The sequence below is a fragment of the Calypte anna genome, chromosome 3 (genome assembly GCF_003957555.1).
Source record: "Calypte anna isolate BGI_N300 chromosome 3, bCalAnn1_v1.p, whole genome shotgun sequence".
Classification (NCBI taxonomy): Eukaryota; Metazoa; Chordata; class Aves; order Apodiformes; family Trochilidae; genus Calypte; species Calypte anna.
In genome coordinates, this window is record NC_044246.1 from 6,333,249 (window position 1) to 6,359,673 (window position 26,425).

Sequence of the window (26,425 nt, forward strand, 5' to 3'; positions counted from 1 at the left end):
AAATTTAAATGCAGTATCAGTGGCTTTTTGACCCCATTCCAGAACAGAAACGGCAAATCTCTACATAAAGATCATTTATCAGTATTTTGTGATTTACTAGAGTAGCAAAGAAAATAGTGCTGTCTGTACCTCTAAAAGCTTAATTAATATTTCAGTGAATATTTTTCAACAGAAGCAAAGCTTTTAAATAGTATTGGGTTTATCTTTTTTTGTGATTGAGTACCACCTATGGAAGCCTGACTTCTGTTTGCATTTAAACCACATACATCTATCTTTGGAGAAAGAGTTGAAAAAGTTTCTTCATGCTGAGCAAGAGCCTCCTTTCCTGTGTTTCTTGACTTTATTATGACTGCAGGATTTACTGTTCATTTTGTGGATAGAACTTGAGATCATTGGGGTAAAAATAACACCTTGTTTGCTTCTAACAAACTTCTAGTTTACCTTTTCTTCATGTTTAAGGCTGTGTTGGCTTTTTTATTTTATCCTTGCATATGCAAAGTTTCTTAAAGTTGGTGTTTCAAAGTTCAAAGATGTTTTTATCTCATCACAGCATGTTCTCTGTAGAAAATTTTATCATGTCTAATTCAGTTCACAGACAGTTTTCTAATGATTTTCTTTTGTTTCTCCTATCCATTGTCATGGGTTTGCCTAAGCAGTGGATCTCAAATAAGAGACCAGGGTTTCCTTTTTTCAGTCCTGGTTTGGAGACTCCCTCTCCTTTCCCCACCACCAGTGAATATCTGGCTACTGCCTTCCCTCCCCTTCCTCACTATGGATCTCCACAACTACAACCCTTTACCACAGATTACTGTAACTGGAATCAGAAACACAGGCCTCTCAAAACCTCCTGAACCCTGGTTTTGAAGAGCCTAAGAGCCTGAGCCTTGACTCCTCTCAGATGCCTCCTCGAGATTCCAGTCTTCCAACTTCTACCCAGCACCACCTTCCTTCCCTGAACCCAAAGCAGAGTTGCTTCCCTGCCTTTCCTTAGCTCTATCAGGTTACAGGGAAGAGGCAGCTGGGAATACCTCTGCTTCAACACTTTATCCAAACTGTAGTCACCCTTCCAAGGGAAATGCCCATATGTGCAAAGTTATGTATCTTGGGTTTTTCCATTTTCAGTCTTACAACCCCCAATTCCATTTGACAGCCACATGATGTAGTCCACAAACAGCACTTCCTCACTTCATGACTGATATGAAAGACACAAGAACCAGAAATCTTAAGTCAGGTGTGCAATATCCCTAACAGCAGAGAGGCAAAACTAAGCCAAAACCACATTTCTAATAATCTTAAATAATTTGGTACAAAGATCTGTTTATTACCCAACAACGTGACAGTATATACACAAAGACAGTGTGGAATGTGACATTTACAGGAAAATTCAGTACATCATGCACAGATACTATTGCAATATTATTGTAATAGTTCCAGAATGTTAAGCTGAATAAATATTCCTTGCTTCAAAAAAATCATTTTAATTTTACATAAAAATATATAATATTGCACTCTATACAAGGCCATCAGTCTTGCATATTAACTTGTAACAAGTGGAATTCTACTTTATAAAAATAAGCCTTTGTGAGGAACACCTCAAACCAGGGAACACAAAAGCAACCCAGACCCACAATATTTATTTTTTCCTCTTGAATAAAGCACATTACTTTAACGTAGCCAGGAAGGTTTTCAGTCTATATTTTGACCTTACATTAACATTTAGACAGTGGAAAACATGACTAAGGCTGTCCCATACAATGCTGCTACAATATACACACTTAAAATTCAATTCATATGGTATGTAGCCACTTATTTAACTGAAACAAAGATCATGGATTATGAGTATTTTAAGTTTTTCTAGTCTGAAAAGTTCTTCAATCAGGAAATTGCAAGAATTTCTGAAGACTGGTATCTTCAAAAGTGTAAAGATTTCTTGTATGTAGTTTTTATCACAACTCGACTACTTCATATACAGTGTTCTGAAGGCAGATGAACCATAAACATGAGAAGATACAGCACTTTGTATGGCAATTGCAGATTATGTCAATGATTAAAAAGCAAAGAAATTCAGAAGAAAAATGTAACTACATCAGACTTGTGTAGCATTCTTGTTTTACCATTAGCATGACTAGTAGGCACTCATTCAAGGTGTCAGGTTTAGAGGTCTTCCAATCCATCAACTGAAATGTTAATTTTTTGATCTGGCCTAAGAATTAAAATTTGTTAAGCCTTTCACAGAGGAGGCTTACTTTTTTCCCCCTCAAAAAATAGCACCTAGGAATAAATAATATATTTGCACAGTGTATCTGTGTAAACTCTTCCAAATCATCTGATGCTTATAAACATTGATTATTCAAGCAGTTAAATTCATACATTTTACAGTGTATTGAACTTCAATGACACTACAACAGGAGCACATCTGTGCTTTCTTTAACACCTTTTTTTTTTTGAGCTCTGGAAGATAAGCTGTGTGTGTATACAATATATATTCTGCCACAGAAGTGCAATAGCTAGGTGTTACAAAGTTAGGGAGTTAACACTGCATTAAAAACCAAAACATGATTTAACTATTGCTTCATGATGCCACGGACAAATGTTTTATTTTTGTCTGTTGTAAAGACTATTGTAAGAGAGATGGCAAAAATTACAAGTAACAAATTTGATTTTAGCATTACAATATGATAAGATGGTGCAAAAAGCACCTACTAAGTTCTTTGCTTCTCAAAAAAAGCAATTTTAACTTGTCTTGGATTTTTAAGTTTTGAGTTGCTTATCCCAGAGCTAACTATATCACACTCAACTAATCAGATATACATATGCTGACATTAAGAGATATTTACAGACCTTTACGCTGCCCTTATTTTACAACATAAGAGGGGGAATAAGCACTATCAATCAATTTTTTTAAAATACTTCTGTCCAAGAAGTGATTTTAAAAAATACTGTTATGTTTTATATTGCAGCATTTTGACTGGTATGTTAGAGCATTTATGAGTCACTTTGCTGGTATTGGAGTATATGACCAGAGCTTCCTGGTGACCTGGATATGCTTCAGGTTTGTGCATGCACATTCACAACTTCACAACCACCTTAGACTGCTCTTTTAAAAAAATCTATTCAGTCATTCTATAGACATTCAAAGTACTTCAAAATCCAGTTAATGGGAATATGCTATGGTCTTTTTTTTTTTTTTTTTTTTTGATTTAAAGTGCATCAGAGACATGAGCTAGCAGCAAAAATAGTCATCACCCAGCCGCATAGCTGCTAAGGAATGAATAGAACATGGGCAATTTCAAGCGCTGTTGGTCCTTCCGACACCAGGCTATAACATTTCCATCACTATTAGCTGTGAACAAGTGATGCCCATCACAGGAAAAGGTAAGGCTGAAAAACAAGAAGACAATCTGTTTTCCTAACAGATTTAGCTATTGAAAATGCTCAAAATCATTAAAAACCCATAAGAGTATATAGCCCACAAAGGTCAGCTCCCAGGGGAGACCCAGGGAGTACATTGGCATAGTAATGTGTTGCATGTATCTGCTTATTCATTTTTTTGTAACCAAACAGGCTGAGCTACAGCTTTGTCCAGCACTTCAACATGCCATGCAATTTAGCACTCATTTCTTCACAGTGTCATAAGGCAAGAACATGCTTTTCAGCAACACAACTCCATGCCCTCTGAACTTGCTTTCTGACACAGGCAGAAACTAAATCCATCAGATTTCATGGCATAGTTTTGTTCAGCCAGGCATTTCTTAAGCTATAACAGTAGTAAAGTCTTGCAGTCATGACATGGGTAATGTTAGAGAGCCTGAAGGTCAGCATCCATTTTCTGTCTCATTTAAGCAGGAAACACTAAATTATTCACTAGCAACTAAATCATTATCAACAAGCTTTGTGAAATATGCTCCTTAAAGGAGGTAACGAAGACAGTAACTGCTACCAATGTTTTTCATGCCTAAAAAATGGTGATTCATGGTTTGGGGTTTTAAATTAGATTTCAGCAATGGTCCAACCAAAATTGTTTTGGAGTGATTTGTTAGTATGCTAACATTTTGGCATAACTCTGAGACCTCTGCAGAGTATTGTACCACTGGAGATAAAGTGGTACAGTTATTCTTTTGTGTTCTGAAAACACTTTGCCATTACAATAATTCTGCTTACATATATATATATCCAGGGGACACAGAGAAGATTACACATGCATTCCAAAATGGAAGCTTCCAGGCTGCTCTGATTTTCTTTTACTACCTTCTCCACCATTTCCCTCCAGCATCAGAAAAAAAGTGGTCAGGGATAATGCAGTGTTTTAATTTATTTCTGATGAAGAAAAAAACCCTCAGTGTATTTGAGTCTGGCACAAAGTTAGGATTATCTCATGATTTTTACACAGATTCTGGGTGAAAAATAATATTAAATTTATTCATAAGAAAAGTAGCTATTGTTTAGTTCTCCAGGGAATCCTGCTAATTTTTATCTACCAGCAGTAGAACCTAGTTATTACTGTCATTACAAATACAGTACACTTGTGCTCATTTTGCTTCCATGAATAATTAGTAGGATTGCATTGCTCTTAGACATGGGTGTTTACCTCCTGTTTTCATGTCAATTCCATGTTCAACACTCAAGGGTTTTTTCTTGTGTGTTTTTCCAGTTTGGTTTTTGTGTGTGTGTGTGTGTGTGTGCCGAGGGCAAGCAGTTTTTGGCTTGGTTTTTTTTTTCTCCCCTCATGCAAAGAGAAGTATCCATTTATTGTACACTTAAGAGCTTTTTACCTTACAATAGGTTTGGCTGACTTCGAAAATGTTATTTCTCGTACTGGCTTCAAGTCCCATGTACTCCACAATCTGGAAGAAAGAGTAATTCTTTCTTTGCATTTCATTTTATAAATATTTCAGTGATAAACAACACTTACTTAGCAACTAAGACTGGAAACTGAACAACCCTTTGTCCACCTTCTTTAAAGCCAAATATCCACCTGTGGTTTGACTACATGCTCTCAAACTGTGAACCTCAGTTTTAAGAGCATTTTAAGAAACAGATGTCTCAAATGCTTACCTTACAACTCCATTTTCCAGCCCGCCTGCAATCACGTTGACAGACACTCCTTCAGGCTGATTAGAGAAAGCAACAGAACAAATACTTTCCCTGCAGTGTACATGCCCCACGAGATCACCATTAACTGTCCAAAGCCTCAAATCACTACCCCCTCCAACTGCAAGAGAACACAGCATAGGAGTTAAAAAAAAAATAAATCTGTACCACAGCTAGGTCTATGCAAGGTCTATCTCTAAGGGTTAAAGAATTCAACTCCTTGAAAAATCAGGTTTCAATTACTCAGTGATGTGTTCTGCACTAAACAATTAAGTCTTTCCTCCTTTTGTGACAGAGACTGCATAACACCAAGCTGCTGCAGTAAATTAGAAGACATCACTTTGTATATATGGAACATCATACTTGCAAAATGCTATACAGATTTACTTTTAATGACTGATTTTCATGTACTAACTAGGAGGCACTGAGGTAATTCATACTGTCTACTTTAAACAGCTGGTTCTTGCATCCTGGCTTGCACTTTAAGCAAAATACATAAAAGTAGGAAGCACAATTATCTCATCCAATTATCTGGAATTATTTGATTCTAGCAAGAACTAATAACCCAACTACTGTCTTGTCTTTAAAGAGATTGAAATCAACACTCCTTATCAATTAAAGAATAAAACAATCTTTTCCCAAAAAAAAACCCAAAACCAGTTTGTGAGCTGCAGAAACGGAGTCTCCACGTCAGTTTAAAACCTAAAGATCAGCTTTCTTGAACTGTCAGAATTATTTCCCCCTGTCACTTAGTACTACACACTATCTTCCTCCCTGCAAATTTGCAAGTGTTACTTTCAGTTCAGTCTGTGTAGGACTACAGTAACGAAAGGTGGATTACTCAAAACAAAGGAGAAAGAAAGTTGGCCCAAACCAAGAACTGGGTCAATAACTGGCTTCTAGCAAAATTAATAAACTCTTCATTCTTATCTCCTTGGATCAATGGAACAATTTCTGTCATTTAGATGGAGCCTATTCCTTTCCAGTCTTAAGTGAATACAATACACACAGATATCCTTATAGACAGCCAAATGGTGTGAGGACTCTGACTCAGCCCTAATTTATGGATACACAGTCTTATAGCTCACAACCAATCTTCATGTCTGTAAGCATTCTGATTTATGAAATACTCAAAACCCCACTGCTTCAATAGGTCTTAAAATGCTCATCCAGAAACAGTACTATGTGGAAAACAAGATAGTACAAAAACCTGCTTTAAAATAAAATGGGATTGAATCTGTAATTGCTTCTGGGGATATGGAAGCATTTAAAGTTATAGAGTGAATAACAAATTCTGCTGCTCTGTAATAGACTGTATTTCCCTGAAGAACTGTACCTTTGACAACAAAGGTACAGCTCAAATGAAAGCAGCCAGCTTCTCAGAATTTAGGTCTCCCTGGGATCTGTTGAAACTTCAAGACCTTTATAAAGAGACCAAGCTGCTCACTTTTACATCTCTATATTTTACTGAGACACCTGCTTAATCGTTTCTGGAGAACTTTATATATTACTATGTAAAAGAAAAAAAAAAAAAAAAAAAGAAAGAACTATCTGACCAAATGCATCCTCAGATGATTAACACACACACTCTTAATAGATAGCAAGTCTTATGATTTGGTCTGTAATCAAAATAGCTTTATTGGCTGCCAAATATACCTGAATCACAAACTGTTGCAATATCACCAGTTGTTTCACTAGCTGAAACTGCAGTCACAGGACTCTTGTGTCCAGCCAGACTTTGGACATAGCACAGCCTGAAGAGAATAAACAGAATTCAGACTCAAACACAGAAAAAACTGAGGAAAATATTTAAGATTTACATTAATTTCAATCAACATTTCCCATGATTTTCTATTTTCATATTATTCTATATTTCAGCATCCTTCATGGGGAAAAACAGTGTTTGACTTCACATTAAGATATACACAAAACAAATTCAAATAATTTTGAAAAGGCAAAGATACCCAAAAGATAGAAAACAGGTATTTAAAAGAAAACCACTGGAAAAAGTTGTACATAGACTTTTACCTGTGTACATATATACTTGTACCTGTTCAAATCCCATATGATGCAGGTTCCATCTTTGCTGACACTTATCATTATACTGTATGGTTTGCACACAAACAAGCTTGTTATTTCTGCTGTGTGGCCATACAGATGGACTTGTGACTCCATTTCTATCTCTGAAGGCTGAAAAACATCAAGATAAAACATGAACTTAAAAAAAAAAAAAAGTCATTTTCTGAACAGGATAAGCCTCGGTGCAAGTCTTAGATTTCAAAAAAGGGTTCCCATTGCTTTTAATATCAATGTAGCAATGTTAATACTTTATTATGTTCAATGCTTTATAAGGTAATAAGCCATATATGTGATTATTGCTCAACTTTTTGCTTCCAGTGCTTTAGTCTAAGCAAACATTCTTATGTGGTCCCATGAATCAAAACTAAGACCTATTGTACTACTTCTATCTCAATTACATGCCTTGAAATTAACTGATTTGTTTTCTGCAAGGCTGCTATTTCCACTCCTCAATATTTTAGCATCTAGAGGAAGCACTTGGAAGCACGGAAGGAAAACCCAACTCAGCAGTTACCATTGCGTGAACAGTAAATTACAGGGAATTCCTCAAGTTGGTGCCAAGTCCTTTGGTGATACCAAGCTGGACACGCAGGAAGTTTAAATATAGAAAGTGCTACGTAAAAACTAAAGCAGGAAATTTAGTACCAAATAACACTTCTTATTCAAGTTACATAATTTGAAATGATTCAGGCTTCCTGAAAACTGTCTATGTTAAAGGAGCTGCTTGATCAGAATACTAATGCTTCAGTTAAGACAACCTGGTGTACAGAGACTGGGAAAATATTTGTAAAAGAAAGGAACATTTTTCTGCTTGTTTTGTCACATGTCAGAGGAAATCATCTGCATTTTTGTACAGTAAAGGATTTTGTATGAGGGTAGCAGGTCTACGAAAAGCTTTAAAGTAGAAACAGACAAGATAAAAACATTCATATACTTAACTCCTAGTTTGTAGAAAATGCACACATCTTTTTGGACTGGCAGGGATAAAAAAAATAAAATCTATGTAATGCTGCAAAAGTCAATAGACATTGATGGCAAGACCTGCTGTTTTGCTCTTGCTACTGAGCATCCCATCCAAGTAAGACACAGTTATGAAAGTCTCCAGTTGACATCCACAGAACAGTGTGGTATCTTGCATATGCAAATCCTTCTTTAATACTTGCTCAGTTTCGACAAAAAAAATTACTCTGAATTTTTCCATACCAGCAACAATCAAGACTTTCATTTTTCTGAAGAACTTATTTCAAATACCCTTTTATAGTGTTCCTTCCTTCTCCTTTAGGTGGTTGCTATTGTTCTGCATTTCAACACTTGAACTGAAAGTAGGATTAAACTTTAGAAGCTTCTCTATAGAATTCCACTAACAGCCATGATTTATTGACATAATATTGTAATAAGAAACGCTGGATCTGTATTAAGGTTTAATAAGTTATGAAATAACTACCTTAAGCCTGAAATACCATCCCTTTTTAATCCTCACTTGCTTTTAGATTACAACCCCTAAAACAGTATGTAGATGTGAAACAACATGCAGGTATTCCTCTATTTTAAACAGCAGTTCTTTGTTAGTTACCCCAAATGATTGCCTTTGGCACTTGAATGGAGAATTTAAATGATCACTGCCCAGTTTTGCTCAAAAAGGTAATTAAAGTGCTCTCCTTCAGTTTGCCACACAACTCAAATAGCCCACAAGAGAAGGATGGGGTAATTTCTATAGCCAGAAACCCTTAGCTGAGGTTTTCATGAAGGCATGACTTAATGTTGAGATAGATCATAGTTTCAAAGCAGTAGTTTGTTACTTTTTTAACCATCTTAAACAAAGGCTTGGAAAGACAGAATCAGAAGTATGGCATGCAGTTATGTTTCAACTCTGCATGCCTTTCAATTCCCATATCCAATTAACATCACAATACTCATGTTTTATGCCTAATATAAATTTTATTAATTTATATTCATGTGAAACAGGGCAAAATATTTATGTTTCAAGTACTGCATCGTGACAGACTGTTCTCTTTGTCACCGAACAGCTGACAAAATGCATACAGAACAGATGCTAGGAAGCAAATTTGCATTCCCTGCAGGGGAACTGACTAAACAACAGGAGCTACAGAATTGGCACAAGGTCAGTCTACCTGGGGCATGTAGAACTGTCAGGGTTGAGAAATTCAAAGATGGTCTTGAAGACAACATCTGTGCAACTGGACAAAAATCACTTGTTACTAGGAAATGTAGGGAACTTAAGAACAAAGAAACTGGAGTTTCTTTTTAGTATTGCAGAAGGCAAGTATATTGAATTTTTATTTTAATACGTCAAACAATTTAACTGGAATCCAACTCTAAGTACAGGTTATTTACAAGTTGACTGTTCTGGTGAGTTGAAGTGCCTGACCTAAGATCCAATTGATGGAAGCCTGCAGGCTTTAAGCTCTGGTTCATTATTTAAACTCCTAGAGCTGCTGAACTCAGGAAGTCTGTGGCAGATCACCAGAAACTGGAAGAAAGCCAAGGAACACATCACTTTGTTTGTGCTCTTCCCAGTCTAAGCATCTGCTGTTTCCCACTGCTGAAAACAAGAAACTGGGTCAGCACAGCAGACCATACCACAGTTCCCTCTAGCCCATGCTGATTCAAGAGCATCAAGGAGCACCATACTACAAAGGTGTTTGCCAACACCTGTATCAAGCTAAATCTGAGAAATCAGCTTAGTTCAGTTGTTACTATGGACACACCTCAAATGACCTGTCAAACAAATTACAAGCCCTCTGTTAAAATTATGAAGAGTAGAAGTTACTTCTGAAAAGTCAGAGGCTCAGAAAACTCAGTCTGAACCAGAAGATGAATTTTGAGTTCTTATGTTTCCATACCATGCTTGTTACCACATAGTATCCAGGTGATTTCTACTAGTGTCTCTCAGTATCTTCCTCTAATGGATTAAGTAATGCAAGTTGTGTTTCTCCCTTTGTTCCTCACAGCTTTTTCCCTTGGGGAATATGACAAAGTGAAAAGGCTTAGTGGTTAATATTTATACTGAGATTTCATCTTGACTTTAAGTAGTGTAAGTGCCTTATGCATTTGAAATACTTGCTTTGGGGAAATGCATTCTACAGTTTCAGTTATGGCTTTGAAAGGCTCCATCTCCTTCACAGAAAGAGTTCCTCCTTAATGCACAGAGTCATTGTGCCAGAGAGCTTCAATTTCAAGACCTAGATTGAATACAGTCAGAGCTGTAGGTGCAATCAGTGACCCAGATGATGAGGGCTGACTATAGGCTAGCAGTAAATGAACAGCAGTTCAAGAAAAGCCCACAAATAAACATGCCAAGTTAAATCTATGTAACAATATCAAAGAGGATTCTACAAAAATAAATACTAAACAAGCACTAGATCTTTTTAGCAATTGGCATGAATACAACGTATTCCCCTTTTCTCCTTTTTCCTGTTTTAAAAGAGACTAGTACTAATCACAGATAAATCCTTAAATATAAATCCTGTCCAATGAAACTTACTGTATTGCTGGTGAATCTGTTCATATATGCTGTGATGACACCAGATTTACTACCTGTGAACAGCTGACAACTGTCTGGCACCCAAGCACAACTTGTTACCTTGGAAAGACAAAACACAATCAGAAAAAAATGAGAACAGCTTATTCTAATTGCTATTTTCAGTATGCCATAGCATTTGATCAAACATTCTTTACTGGTTATCTTAAGAAAAGCCATGTAGAATACATAAGCTAAAGAAATCCTAGAGCTAAATTATAACTATGTTTTGTCATATTTGCTGTTTCTCAAGAGGTAAGCAGGGAAATTCTATGTAGCCCAGAATTCACAGCAAAAGAGCAGTGAACTACAGCAGACTTCTAAATCTATAGCCACATCAGCCAAAATCTTTTCAGGAGAATCTCACTAACTACTGGAGCATAACAAACTCTGCAGTACTCCCTAACAATCCTTTAGACAATTTCTTTTAGAGGGATGCTAAATTGTAGAGGAGTTTTGTTTCTAAAATGAAGCATCAATAATTTTTTACTGTATTCATTTTTTTCTTTTCTTTCCAAACATAAGCTTTGTAAGTCTGCATCAATATTCCATAGGAGGGAAAAGCTATAAAAATCAAATGCATTCACAAAAGGGATCTTTACCAAGCACATGAACACACCCAGGAACAAGACACACTGAAACAATGAGGGACACATTCCAAAGGAGAATAAACCAGATTAAAACAGTTATGTTTGAATGCTCATTCCCAAGAAATATGAAAGCAAGAGCACCTGCTACCAACTTATGCCACCATTTAAACTAGGAAAATTAAAATGTAGACCAAGAGACTGATTTTTTTTTTTTTTACCTGATGGAACTGTGAACTCTGTATAAAATTTACTGGAGGTTCACTCTGCTTGCTTTTCAGTCGTAAAATGTTATCAGCATATCCCCAGCTCAGGATAGCTGACCACTGAATGTCAGTGCTGTGCATGCTTCTCACACCTGAAGGAAGGTATATAATATTGTGTCACATGTGCAACCAAAGATTTGATCACTTTGATAATCAACAATAAAAATCCCAGGTCCATGGTTTATCACAAGCTAGAATATAAAAATCCCAAAGTATCATAATAAAATACTTTTTGTCATGCTATAGCTTAATCTGCAATGTATTAAAACAAGCAGTTGTCAGGGACTATGTTAACATTTTGTGTCCTCCAAAGACACTTCAGAAGCAGGACAAAGCTTTTTTTTGAAGAAATGTTACACCTACTGGAAGTGGAAAAGAAGGGAAGAGGTTGACATTTGCTTTTAAAATCCTTTACTAGCACAAGTTACAAAGAAAACAAAAGAAGAGCATGAGAATCTATATGTTATCATTAAGAAACCTTATTAAGAGTTTATTTCAAAGCAGAAGATCCTTCACCTCTGCTTTTTACAGATAAAGCTTTCCTCATTCTTTGCCTCTAGAGAGAATTCAAGGAATGTTTTCTGTTTCCACATTTTCTTTTCCTCTGCTCTTCACAGTTCTTCCTGGACTGAATCCTGAAAAGTTCTCAAGTTAAATCTCCATGCTTCAGACACTTAAATGAAAATTTAATTACAGGATGCCACTGTGGAGTTTTGAAAACTTATAGTAATATCCACCCTCCAGGAAACATGTGGAAGCTGTTACTGCATTTATAAAACAATCCTTGGAAAAAGTTACTTATGTTGGGAAGTTTGTTGGAGAGTAATAGTAAACTAAATCTAGTATTTTTTTTAATGGCTCATTTTCACATGCATTGTACACAGAGAATAAGCACAAATTCATACCTTGCTCCTTGCTGTATATCATCAAAAGGCAAAACTTGCAGGACAAACCACAGACAGCTTTAGTTGGTAAAGCCTGGAGAGAACCAAACCTTTCTCCATGAGGCTGACTAAAGCAGACAACAGGATCTGGAGCACTAGGGGAGCCAACGTATTCTCCCCACTTCAGGCCTTTTATCCATGGTAATGGACTCTAAAACAAGCAAAAATAAGGTTCATATTAAAAGGTGTTAAAAACCTTTAAAAAAATATGAATTTACTAACAAAGGATAATCATTCATATCACATTCCTGTAAGCAATCATGTGGTAAGGATTGCTCAAGTATTCTCAAAATATTAAAAAGACAAATATGAAGCACTGTAGTATCATCAGCTAAACTATTAACTTTAAGCAGAGTTCTGCTTCTTTCAGGGCTGAGACAGCAAGTTTCTAGTTCAGGTAGAAAAATACATATTTAAGTACAAGGCCAGTTTCTCACTGGACTTCAGGAAAAACAAGTGCTTGAAATGAAGAAAGTGGAACTGTCAAATAATGAAATAATGTCAATGAAGCTGTCAAATAATGAAAACGTTGATGACAGAAGAAAGCACAGTGTGTGTTTGTCTTCTATAGATTTGCACACAGATTCCAGAATCCATCAATGAAAGTATAGGTAAAGAGCAATTCAGATCTTAGATTGACACAAAATATGTCATACATGCATGAAAAGAATTTTCACAACCATTTTACTAATTTTTGTAGTACAATATGGGTAGTAAGTTGCAATTTCAGGATGGAAACCATAATGGTGCAATAATTACAGCAAATGAATGTTAATCAAACCATCTTGCAAATCAGAATGACCTACTGGATATACTATTTCTTTAGTGTGTTCTCTGGTCTCTCTGAAAGCAAACTGCACCAGTAATCCCATGGCAGCAGGAAGTTCTCCTTCCATGATAAGCCTGGATCCAGGTCTGCTAACGTGTGCTGCATGGAACAGCTGGCGAGGTGTTTGCCCATATGTTTTAATCATTGTTTCCAGGGCTCTTCTCTGAACAGGATCCTCAACAGCAGAAACATCCATTCCAAAATAGGTCTAGAGAGGAAAAAGAGAGGGGGGGAGCCAGAATAAGCTTGTCTAGTTTGTCTTTGGCAAAGATTCCTCAACACATTCATACAAATCTAAGAGGCAGACTCTTCAGTTGTTTGGTTAAGACTTGGACCAGAAGCTGTCACACAATGGTTGTGCTGACTGAAAGGCCACTGAGAACAGTAACCTTGTCACCACTTCTTTATTAGTGATAACTACCACTCTAAGAATTTATCATCATGTGAGCTATTCCTACACATATTCCATGACAAATTTCTGTCTAAGAGTTTTTCCTACTACACCTTTAATAATCTGTGCAGAACAGAAAGGTCACTAATGATAAATGAAAAAATTGAAGAAGTTTGTTTCCTGTACCTCTTTTTAATTAACACATTAAATCTCCTGTTTGGGGTGGAGAGTAGAAATTTTCCTTTCTCTACTTACAATTCTAAAGTTTAATTGTGTACTATATTGTGTACTATACTTATCCTCAGTCAGGTTGATGAAGGCTTTTCCAATTTAAAAAAACCAGCAAACTCACACAAACTTAATATCTGAAATTTAAGTTACAAACTAAATCAACACTAAAGCACAAAAAAACCCCAAAACCAACCGGCAAGGAAAGCATTTGGATGGCTGCTTGAAAAGAAAAAGCCACTACTGTTTTATGAGCTCTTCCAGCTATAGAATGAACATTAAACATATGTAAGATGTTCCAATGGATTGAAATCAGGACTGCCTGTCTGAGCAGTGATAGTAAGAACTGAAGCTAAAGAATACAGAGATATCTGTGTTGTAATTAAGTAGTGAGACTGAAAGTCTTTACACTAAGCAAAGACTGATTTGAAATTAAATATACTGGAGGGGAAAGTGCTTGTTGGAGGGACATGAGGCAAAGGAAGGGAAGAACACAAATAATGAGACCAGGACAAACTGAACTATTTTAATTGTATCAAAAGCTGCAGCACAATATACCTAAATGAAAGGTTTCTTTTTTATGAGATAGAAGCACATAGGTACAAACACAGTACCTGTACACCACTGCAAACAGCTATCCAGACACCTCAGGCATGATCATTCCCCCACACCTATCTCAAGCAAGACAAACACAAATTCACAAAAGCTCTCAACAATCCCTTTGATCTTGTCAGTTCTGCAGTGAAATGGTTAAAGCCTTTTCTTACTCTTCAACACCACACGAGCAAGACACCTTCCATCCATGCTGGATGTTTTCCAAGCAAGTCGGATGAAATTCTCCCCCATTAAGTTCCTAAGTAGAATGAACAAACACGTTGCTTAAAAAATACTTACTGCAGGATGAAAGACATTAATAGCCTGAACAGAGGCCTTGCCTTTTTGCTTATAACCAAACACCAAGTCAATCCAGTGACAGATTGTCTGGGAAACATGGTCAGATTCCAGAGCCTGACGATGAATCAGGATGAAGAGACGAGGATCGTTACGAGCCCAGGGTGGAAGATTGACATGGTTAACTCTGTCACCATTTTGTCGTACCCCAAAATCAAATCCTAGAAATGGAAATAAATGTTCCAACATTTTAGTAGAGAGTAACTTCAAAAAGGTCTTTATAAGGTTCCATGAAAGCTAATCATTAAGCACTGTGATTGCTGATCAACAGCACAGCACTATTAAAAAGTCTCCACTCAAACACATTCAAACTGTACATACTCATTCAAATGGAAAAAATCCAAGAGGAAACTCCTTTGCATCTCTGACTTAATTATGGAAAAGAAAAATTCCCTTCAGTCCTACATAGCAGCTTCTTTAGCATATCCCACAAATTCATGCTAAACTTCTCCCACACATCTCTGCTTATTTCTCAGTTTCAAAGGGTCAACCATACAACTGTTTTGGGTATACAGTTTTGTTATCCCCTCAGTAATACCTTCTCTGTTGACCAGAAAGTCAGGAAGGTAGAAAAATTCAGGGATAAGCTCCTTTACGTCAGTCATTGATTCATATGAAGAGAGTCTCCAGGTTGTATGGGTAGAGTGAAAAGTTCTGTCTGGGATGTCAAAACTTTGATCTGTAAAGAACCCAAACGATTTGTTACATTGATAATGGAACAATTGCATTGTACATCTGCAGCTTCAAGCAGCTAACTGCCCTCTAGTTAGCTGAGAATATTTAGAATTCTTCTATTCCAATTAGTACCTGTTACATGAGGACTGCAAGTCAAACACAGCCCAGCTCTTTATTCTACACACACTAAAGTACAGATCTAAGAAGTACAGCTTTATGGTCTAGCTTGATAATTTCAAAATAGGTATGCTATGAATGCAGACCAGGTTTAATTTGACAGAAATCAACTATCTAGAATTAATACAACATGCTATACTAAATAACATACAGAATTCCTGGGTCACTGGGGCAAGGCCCATATGTGAAAGGCAAGTGGAAGCAAAAGTAATCTTACCTTGGTAGGCTAAAAACATTTTAGTAAAAGGTGGCAGCCTAACCAGGAAATGAAGCACAGTCCCACTATTGGAATAATGAGATCCATAGTGATAAGGCTGTACAGGGGGCATGGGATCATCCTCTCGTGCTCCTTTACGGTACTCTTCTTCCAAATACTGGAAAAGTTGTAGAGAAAAAAAAATTAAAAAAATAAATTAAAAAACAACAGCAAAAAACTCCTACTTGGGTTGCATTCCAGTAACAGACAATCAGAGCTTGCTAAAGTTTTTTAGGAATAAAACTTGAAGGTTTTAAAGGAACATACATTTAGAAGTGATTTGGAATCAAATACACTTCAAGAGTGTAAGGACATATGATCACTTTTACAGTCCAGTAGGTATCAAAGTTTTAAGCCAATTTAAATGACCTGTTTTTCATTATATATTACTTCTGCTTTTTTCTTGCCCTTGTGTTTTCTGATGAGGAGTCATTGTACAGTGCTTTTAATACTAAATGGAGAAAATCAGTATTTACAAACTATACACTAGACCATCATGATACAGACATGAGTTTAAAGGTGCAGATACTTTCATTCCCTAGCATGTTGTTATTTCCTAGAGCCTTTAAAACATCCTAAAGAGCAAAGAGCAATCATAGTAGGCCATATTAAAATATCAGAATACTTCAGGGAAAATAACTTTTCTGTTATCAAACAGAAAATACAGCCACAAGTTCCACTGAAGTACTTTCAAATAAACAGGAATATGTTACATTCCCAGTCTTCAGGGATCCTTATATGTATGTTCATATGTAAAAAGATATTAATTTAACCTCTGCAGCACTATCACATGGAAAGACTAATCTGATTTATTATTTTGGCTACAAGAACAAACACAGGTTCCAAGCAGGTTATAAAACAATTTTCCAGGCAATGAAGCCTACCAGAAATGGGAATTCCAATGACATAAAATACTGATTTGTGATTTTTTTTTATGTGTATATATATTTATATTTATATATATTGATAGAGAAAAAAAATAAAGCCTCATTATCATTTATATACAGGGAAAAAGGCAAGAAGCAAAAGTTATTACCTTATAAGTATCCACATAACGATCTTCTTTTTCTTTAGACTGCACAGCAATTGGTTTGACCAGATTTCTGTAAAAGAAACAGTACTGATATCTTGTCATTTTTATAATGATGTTGGTTCACACCACTTAACAATGACTATTAACATCTTTAATTAATCATGAAAGAGAAAAATAGCACTGTACAAGACAGCTCAGAAAATAAAAAAGCCACTTTTAGTTGGTGCTAAAGGCAAACTCCAATCCATGGGTTACTCCACAGCAGACTAATAGGCAAGCAAATGCAAAGTACCTCTTTCAGTGGAATCATTTAAAGGCAAAGACTTTGTGCACACAAATGTTAAATCAGCTTCACAAAAATTGATTGGGGTGGGGTGATTCACTTGGATCTATGACAATGAAGACAGTAGGATTTTGTACATGGCCAAATAATTGACAATATTTTTTTAATTTACCTGGAAGTCTTTTATGACATGAATTTAAGCATGCAGCTTTTTTTTTAACCTGTGGACTATCCATATCCTATTACGACAGTATGTAAGCCCAGTTCATAGCATCCTTTAAATATACACCCTCATAACAATAGGCATTTTATTTAAATATCTGAGGTGAAGTAGCCACTTATTGTAAAAAAGCCCAATTCGTTATGGATGAGGCTTGTCCCTGCATGGTTCAATTCATGTATGTGTGCAGTTTAGTAAAATGAAGTTAGAGTTATACTGGATAATCAGTTTAAGTATCTGGAAATAAACTGTTCCAAACATTTCATATTACCTATATACTGATGGATCATTTAGGTCCAGTGTTTCATTGGTGTAGTCAGAAAGTATAAAAGGAAATACTGGATACTGCATGAGATCATTGAAGGAACGGCCTGCATGTTTGTTTAAATGAGTCAGATATTCAAAGTTAGTAATCTGTCCTGTGCACCACAGGTGGGTCAAAGCAGTGATGTTTCCATATTCCAAAAGGTTAGGCAGATTGTTAGTTAAGATGTTGTGGTACACATCATCACGGACCTAGAAGAAAACACCATAGATTTAATCATATAATTTTAGAAGATTCAAACTACCAAAGCTAATTTATCTCATTTTTCAAGTTCCTAGATATCTGCTGTAATGGAATAATGTATAATATTACTAAGATATTTTTCATGTCTTCATACACTGGAGATGTGTTTTACAACATGACTGTGGTTAGAAGTCTCTCTGAACAAAGTGTGTTCAGAGGTATTAGGCAGAATTTAATTAGTCCATGCAATCAGTCTCCTTAAAAACTGGTGCATGAATGTATGTATTATGAAGACACAGCAAAACACTGATATATTACCATGCACTAGCACCACATTACCTTTGTGTTATCAAAAGCCAAGAGTAAAGTCCTGCCATTTGTTAGAAATATTTCCACAGCATTGTCTCTTAACTGCCACCAGCGCTTATGAACTTCCTTAATTTCCTCATAGGTCCAAGAAAATGATGCTGGTTCTGTTTCTCCATGGAAACTCTGCAGAATTTGAAATTGAAAAGAAGTTATTTAAATAGTAGATTTTCCAGACAAAAAATCCTTCAATGCATCCAGTTGATTGCCATTTGATTAGCCTGTGTGGCTATTTTTTATCTTTTTGTAATGCTTCAGGACATTTTTATGATTTTTTTCATACATGTTTCCCACCCTGCTCTCTCCTCAAGCAGTGGCCCAAACATCATTGGTTGCTCTTGTTCTCTAAACTCGAGTACTCCAGCCATCCTCAGTGGCAGTAGACAAAAGCTTTCATGGTCATAGTTGGCAAATTTAAAGCAGGGCAGTCTGCACTACTACTTACTGAATTTTCCACTGAGTCTGAAGCATTGTCTTCAACAAAATACATGCCACATTTTCCTGCAGAAAAAAAACCAAAACCAAAACAGTTGCAAAGAAGTATGAGATACTATTTGTATAAGACATCTTAGTGTTACACAAACAGTCTCCAGGAATTCAGACAACTAATAGTACCTGAGCAAGACAATACTTGACAGAAATAGAATACATCCTTCCACATCTTTTAGCAAGTGGTCTGCAACTTTAAAAAACTTAAGAGTCCAAATAGCACTCATGCAAATCTAAATCTCTATAGAGATTATAATCTATAAGAATTCAGGCAACAGCTCAACTGCTTCAAAAATAAATCAGCTGATGTTTCATATATATAGCAGAATATTGTACAAAATAAAATATTGATGAGGACTGAAAATTGTTCTTACCTAGCAAGAGTTCACCAGCAGTCTCTCTAGAAGGTGCAACACTTATACATCTTCTATTAACTCTGAAATATTTCAAAATGTATTATTGCTTATGGATTTACCCAAAACTAATGGCTTCAAAGGCCACAGCTGAAGGAAAAAGTTTCTATACCATAATTCTAAGGGTTCAGATCCCAACAAGTAAAGAAAATGAAATCTCAGCCTTCTAGATTTGCACATTACCACATCATAGAGATGCTAATACTGTGTAAGATAACTGCAGAGAACACAAATAAATAAATAAAAATATGCTAAACTGACACAACTGAAGAGTTGAGTAACATAATGGTAAAAAGCAGAGAATGAAAACACAATTTGCTTTTGAACACTGATGGAAAAACCTACCAGATATAGTAGAACTTTCTTAAACATCTACATAACAAAAAATAAAGAAATGCCATCATGTTATTCCACCCCATCCCCATATCACAAGCAATAGTATTTGCTTTTACTGATTTTGGAGCTCTTAAGAGATGGGCTGCTTTAAGATTCAAGAAAATGTGCATGTTAGGAGCACTAATCTTTTGCTTATGAGTATTGAAAAAACCCACCATATTTCTGACATTTGTTTCATCTCTTTTTGTGTGTGTTTATTTAGAGAAAAGGTGAGAACTGTTTCTTTGGAATGGGAAAACGTGAAAAAAGGAGGCAAGGGTTATCCAACCCTTACCTGATATGTTCACTTGCAGCTTTGTCCTTTACAGTAGAAGAGTGAGAAGAGTGTGTTTTGTCTTCAAACAGGTAAGACAACGGACTTTTTATTACACCTACAAAAGATGCAACAAATAATAAAGCACTAGTAGTCATTGCAGTTCAGATACACTTTCAGAGTATGTTATGATTACCTTCCTGTTTCTGCCTGTCAGGGAGAAGGTACTTGTTTGGAATTGTCAGGTAGCACCTCTGCAAGCGGCGCCTCTCTCTGTTTGGGCCCTCTGTTGGATCCAGTTGCCAAGAAGTTGGGTAATAGACTGGGTCATACCAGAGTGCTCTGAAAAAAACCAAAATATATTTGAGTTTGGCAGCAGAGGCAGTGTATTTCTTTATTCATTCTGTTTTATTTAAATAATAGAAAGGCAAAAGTTCCACAGTAATAAACTGGGCAATTATTTCAGAAAAAATACCTGAAGACTAAATTCTGTAGTTTAGTTTAATGAGTTATCCCACTGACTACTTATGAGCTGTGACCATGAGTGCTCTTTAACTTACTAGTTCTGATGCAAACAGCAGTACTAGGCATCCAGTACTACATTTTGAAACTTCAGATGCTGCAAATCTGACTAAATGAGGTAAAAAAAACTGTTTAGTTTCTTGTCAAGACTTAAGATCTTTTGCTCCATGAAGATTAACAAACACTATCCAGATGCTAATGTGACTAGCATCACCCAAAAAATAGGGTTTGGTTTTTTTTACTCCATCAGTGTAACACAAGATACGAAAACTTTGACATTCTTAACTTTAAGATGTATTTTGCTGTACTTAAGAACCTGTCTAAGAACCATAGAAAAGCTACATGGCTACTGACATGGAAAAAATAGGAGAATAAATCAAATATTTTACCAGTCTTTAACCACCAGATTATTAGTAAATAATTCCACTTCAGTATCATCTACATTTCATATGCCTTTAAGTAGAATGAGAGGCAGATGTCAGGCATTGCATTGCTCTCTCCTGATGGTTCATGAGGTAGCAACTTACCTATCATGGGTAAGCTGCTGAACAAGTTCTTGCCAATGTCTGCTGGCACTGAGCTCTGCTTTATACATCCCCCTGATGTGCTGGATTACTTTCTTCCTTTCCATTCCTTGCGACAGAGACACAGCTTGTGTGATGTCTCCAGCTATTTTAGAAATGTCTTTAGATTTTGTATCCAGACGTTGAAAGAGACTGAGGAAAAAGAGTTGCATTTTTAAATGTCAAATAAACACAGTGAAGAGTGAAGGCAAGACAACAAAAACTGTCATGAAACACAATTTGGCAGCAGAAATCCATAGTTCTTGTTACAGCAGATGCAGAACAGCTCAGCCTATGTAATTTTCCTAAGACTCATTAATACCTTTTACTTCTTAGCCTTCAAAATCACTGGTACTTGTAGCCAAAGACAAGACAAACCAATCAGAAGATGAATGGCTATACATTAGCATGCTTTACTAATTTATGTAAAGACACTGCAATAAAAATCTGAAGTATGAGCAGTGATAGATTACTGTTCCAAGTTCTCCAACATAATAAAAAAGCTTACTGCTATCTGGACACACTTGACTAAGGTGACTTTTACAGCTGCTATGGTTGCCTACTCTAAAGCACATGTGTGTCCATCTCAGATCTGAATTTAATTGCAAAACCTGAATTGTAAATTAATGGAAAGAATGGGAAGAATCTACCACAAGCTCCTGAAACTGATATTACACCAAGAAGCAGCAGTCTGTGTAGCTCACAGAAGTGTTTGAATACTATGCTGAACATAATGAACTTTTATTCACTGAAGACTAGGCTTAGCTGCAGGGACATTTGCCTTACATTTAATTGCACAGACCACAGCAAGAGGAGAGGGGACTAGGCAGATGGAACAGTTGTAGAACAAGTCCTTACAGACTTCTGGGAGCCCCTTTCAAGGCACTTACTTTTGCCGATTATTGGCCATTGTCTTCTCCCAAGCAGCTTTGTTTACACATTCTTCTTCCTCATATTTCTTCTGATCCTGAATGGAAGTTTTATACATTACTTTTGGCTCCAGACAGATGAAATAAGGAAGCAGAGAGTAAAGGATATGCCAATGTAAAAAAGAAAAACTGACAAAACTGGTCAACTGGTATCTTCATGGTATTTAAAACCACCAAGACTTCATTTCTGTTACTGCTAGGCTTTATAGATTTAAAAAAAAAAAATCAAAAATTATTTTTTCTTGACAATTAGAGATACTAATGGCTTATTATGAACTCTAACCTTTGCCTGGGCTATGCAATAAGAAGCAGTAAGCTTGCTGTGAAGCATTGAATGTGTGACAGAAATATTCAGTCTCCCCAAAGCATAAGCCATGCACCAAGCAAATACAATTGCAATCTGAAGTAAAATTCTGACCCAATATAATAGAGAATTGTCTCAAATGTACCCAGTTTTGAAGTAAAGTTTTTATTCACAAACCTCTTTCATAGCTTTTATTACATCTGGTTTTGGTTGAGGGCTGAGAGGAATGCATTTATAGCCACAACTCTTTAATGTATTCACAAAGTCTCCTGCTGCTCTTTGTTCTTCTTTGGTCATCTCGTCGGTGTGATTTTGCAGTAACTCATATAAATAGAGCACTAATTTAGGCCCATGCTAGAAGATGAAAAGAAGGAAAGAGAATAAAAGAAAAATATGGTTGTTCTCATTTCCACAACACAGCACTAAGCAGTTTTTTCCTCCAACTTTGTTCCCTTTCTCTAGTCAGCCTAGACAGATTTCTACGAATTTTTCTGTGATTCAAAGAAAATGGCTGCTTTAAGTTTGATGGCAGATGTTTATAGCACTGCAAAGACCATGCTGAAATTAATTCTCCTAATGGCAAAATTTCCCCAGCATCCTATAACTTCAAATGGCTTACAGGAAAGCTCAGTTGCTTTTCCAAGTACTCAATTCCTGCAGCCTTGTTTATACTTCAGGAAATATGTGCCAGAGAATCCTAATTTTGCCTGCCAAGAATGCTACAGATTTGCTTGATTAATCAAATTAGAGCTGACAGATAATGAAGTTAAGCAGACACAGGCCAGCAGTCAACAAGACAGTCCTTCAAGGAAGCCAAAACGTACCAGCTCTTTTCTTACAGGTTCAAGTGCTAGTTTAATTGAATAATGCACATGTCATCAGAAATGCATGTGTCATAGGTTAATCCAATAAGTACTTTCTCTGCTTAGTATACAGGGACTCAAACTGTGTCATGCCTTACATCTTATTTCATTCCTGCACCTCCCGAATGATCTCAAACAGCAATATTCCTCCCTGATTCCTAGTCACAGCTGTAAGAAATGCTTTCTCTCAAGCTTGCACTGAGAGTATAATTAAAAAAACTTCTCTGAAAAACTCAGAAAAGCAGGAAGAAACTGTTCTGCTATTTGAGTTAAGGATATACCCAATCCCACTGTAAGAATTAATAAAGGCTAAATAAGATACAGAACTGCTTTAACTGAGGACAGACAGCCTCTAGTGGCAGTGTTACAGAGGCAGCCAGTTCTTAGTTTCAGGAGGTCTGCAGTTAGTTCCAAGGCAAGGGTAATTCCTTCATTAATCTGCCTTTTTAGAGTACTTTAACTTCCAGTTAAGAAGAGTACCTTAACTTCCCAGTAAAATTCTTCATGTTAAAACTAGAACCACCTCCTGTTTCTGCATTACACAGGAGATGCAACGCCTGATGTGCCACAGAGTCAATGTGTCTAGACAATCTTATTTTGCCTCTAACAAAAATATCTACCCTCAAGATAATACAGCAGTTACTGAGGTTCAAAGAGGCATTTGCCATTACACTAAACATTGCTAGAACAGCAGTGAACAAGTTTAGCCACAAACAGTTCTGAATAATTGTAAAATATAAACCAAAAACTTGTATTCAAGTTTTATGAACTTCTCTGAAATACTCTAGAGCTTACTTGCAAAGTTGGGCTAAGACAGTCCCGCATAATCTCTTGATGGTTTACTTCATGTATCATCTCCAAAATCTGCTTTCTGGCTTGCATTGGCCTTGCAGGAGCCAAGTTGTGCACAAGAAGCCTCCCAAGTTGTGTGCGGAATGTGTCCTTACAGGACAGGAGGATCCTCTTCCACTGCTGCTTCGGAGTGGTCATTCTGCTGGTGCCCTAAGTAAAAGGGATTTTTTAAATATTAGAGAGTTAGGGTTTCCTTTTTCCAAGCTGTTCACATTCCAAAACAGAGTAAATATGATAAAATGTAAGATAATAAAAATTTCTCTACCAAAATAGTGTTTATTTTTCAGTTTACTGATTGCTATTAGAAGATAAAAGGCATTCTACTAAAAATGAAAGGGTTTACTCATTCTACTAAAATAAGTATTTTTCTCTCAATCTGCTAATATTAGGAATGCAACTCCTAGTTAAACTGGATGCTCAGAGGGGCTGTACAAGAACTCCGAAAGTGAAAATAGTGATGTAGAGGGTTTAAAAAACACACATTAAAAAAAAAAAGGAGTTTTGTCATAGAATCCTAGGATGGTTTGTGTTAGAAGGAACGTTAAAGATCATTCGTTCCAACCTCCCCTGCACAGGGAGGGACACAATAGAACAGTTTGCTCCAGGCCCCATCAAACCTCTCCTAAAACACATCCAGGAAATTCCCCTCCCCCCAGATACATCTCCAGTGCCTCAATGTATTACAGGTACAAATTGCTCAGTAACTCATCCTCTGGGTGAACATCAGATCTTGTTTTATAAACTCCAGCAAGCCTAATGTTGAGGCTGAGACAAAGCAAAATTATGGACTACAAAGAAAACTGTTTAACCTTTGTATGCTTATTTAAGAAGCAAAATTCTGCTAAATGTTAGGGCATAAGTCAGAACAGATGTGTTTATCATTTTGCAACTGCAGAATAATTGAGGAGCTGAACAGAGTTTTTAATGCCACAGCTGACTTGAGACGGGACAGAAGACTTCATGCAAAGTTCCTAATGAAAGAACCTTATGAAATATATTTTAATATGGGAAACATCAAATTACTTACAATGGATACTTTGACTCCCTCCACCAACATTTTGAACGTTTCTTTAAGAAAGGGATTTGTTCTGTTAGGCAGTTCTTGCTGGCTTTCCTCTTCAGGAACTTCCAGCTGGGATGCTGAAAGTCTGCTTTGACTTGTGGTTTCTGTTATACCCAATACATCAAGGCACTCTTCAGTAGGTGCTTAAAATTTAAGAGGCACAGATTAATCAGTATCATCTCAAGCAAGATAATCCTATGATCTTTTAGTTGGCATTAAATTAAATATTGTCTTTGCTACTATACTTACCATACTTATTAAAATTAAATAATCAAAGTATTCCTTATTTCAAGTCCTTTATGAACCAATTTATTCAGCATTTAGGGTGAATGACAGAGCCCTTTGTCCCCCATGATGAACTTTCTCTTACTTCTGGAATTCAAACTAGCCCCCAAAGTCCTGGAGTCTTGCTTTTTTCATAGAAACATGCTAAATGATACAGTTTAAGAGAGCAGATGCTCCCTTTGGCAGAGTTAAATCCTCAGGTAATAGTTCTGGCAGCTGACACATGAATGAACTAACGTAGAACTAAAATAACTTGTTCAGTTCATTCAGATAAAAACTGTATCCAGATTGTCAGTTATATAATACTGTGAGAGAATGATGTTTTATGGTTAAATCCATTTAACTACCATCAATGGTATTACTCCCATCCTAAAACCTTCAGCATTTTAAAAGCAAGAATCCTTTTTTCATATAGCACTACACAGATTCTGTCAAAACAGAAACAAACTAAAAGAAATCCTACCTAAATAAATGAGCCTGTTAACAGCTAGGACAGTCAGCCTCTGTAACCTTTGGGCAAACTCAGTCTCAGTGGCTTGGACAGGATTTTCTTGGCTCATTCTCCTCTGCATCATCATGTTGAATTCCTCACTTGCTAGTGAGCGCATTTTCATCAGCAGAGCATCAGACTGAGCAAGGGAAAACTTTCTGGAGCCTTTAAATAGAGAGAAGCATTAGCAGCACCCTAGTAAAATTCACACACAAAATAATCAAACACTCAGCAACTGCTTTCATCCACAGTATTCAAATTATTTAAGAAAACAAAGATTTTTGAAATGCAGTAGTATTGAAGGCATTTGGGTGTTGGTCTCTTTTAATGAGCTTTTTAATATGAAAATAAAGAAGTGGTCTGGTGAAATAAATTGGTCTCATGATGAGATTTTATGCATACCTTGCATATTTTTGTGCAATGTATATTCTTAAAAAGGTTACTTTTATCCCTGTTTTTAAAGGATTAAAAAATAATGAAACAGCAAAAAAAACCCCAAACCCTGCAGACTGGAAATTAGCTTTATCACACAAATGAGGAGTCAGTCATATTAACATCTTATAAGCACACACATTTGA

General features: G+C 36.3%; 1 protein-coding gene across 1 annotated transcript in view; it reads right to left on the reverse strand.

Annotated features, from left to right (window-relative positions):
• Window positions 1–1,285: 1,285 nt before the first annotated feature.
• LYST (lysosomal trafficking regulator) overlaps window positions 1,286–26,425 on the reverse strand; it is a 74,414-nt gene continuing 49,274 nt past the window's right edge. The window contains exons 29-53 of the mRNA XM_030447801.1: window positions 25,821–26,012; window positions 25,037–25,215; window positions 23,953–24,159; window positions 22,472–22,648; window positions 21,952–22,028; window positions 21,026–21,214; window positions 20,173–20,318; window positions 19,998–20,094; window positions 19,289–19,350; window positions 18,871–18,926; window positions 18,399–18,551; window positions 17,823–18,067; window positions 17,052–17,118; window positions 15,977–16,133; window positions 15,446–15,586; window positions 14,851–15,068; window positions 13,315–13,545; window positions 12,470–12,659; window positions 11,520–11,656; window positions 10,676–10,774; window positions 7,142–7,281; window positions 6,748–6,845; window positions 5,056–5,212; window positions 4,773–4,844; window positions 1,286–3,381 (exon numbers count right to left, since the gene is read on the reverse strand). Of these exons, the coding sequence (XP_030303661.1) occupies window positions 3,243–3,381; window positions 4,773–4,844; window positions 5,056–5,212; window positions 6,748–6,845; window positions 7,142–7,281; window positions 10,676–10,774; window positions 11,520–11,656; window positions 12,470–12,659; window positions 13,315–13,545; window positions 14,851–15,068; window positions 15,446–15,586; window positions 15,977–16,133; window positions 17,052–17,118; window positions 17,823–18,067; window positions 18,399–18,551; window positions 18,871–18,926; window positions 19,289–19,350; window positions 19,998–20,094; window positions 20,173–20,318; window positions 21,026–21,214; window positions 21,952–22,028; window positions 22,472–22,648; window positions 23,953–24,159; window positions 25,037–25,215; window positions 25,821–26,012 (3,626 nt within the window). The 3' untranslated portion in view covers window positions 1,286–3,242. The remainder of the gene's footprint in view (window positions 3,382–4,772; window positions 4,845–5,055; window positions 5,213–6,747; window positions 6,846–7,141; window positions 7,282–10,675; window positions 10,775–11,519; window positions 11,657–12,469; window positions 12,660–13,314; window positions 13,546–14,850; window positions 15,069–15,445; window positions 15,587–15,976; window positions 16,134–17,051; window positions 17,119–17,822; window positions 18,068–18,398; window positions 18,552–18,870; window positions 18,927–19,288; window positions 19,351–19,997; window positions 20,095–20,172; window positions 20,319–21,025; window positions 21,215–21,951; window positions 22,029–22,471; window positions 22,649–23,952; window positions 24,160–25,036; window positions 25,216–25,820; window positions 26,013–26,425) is intronic.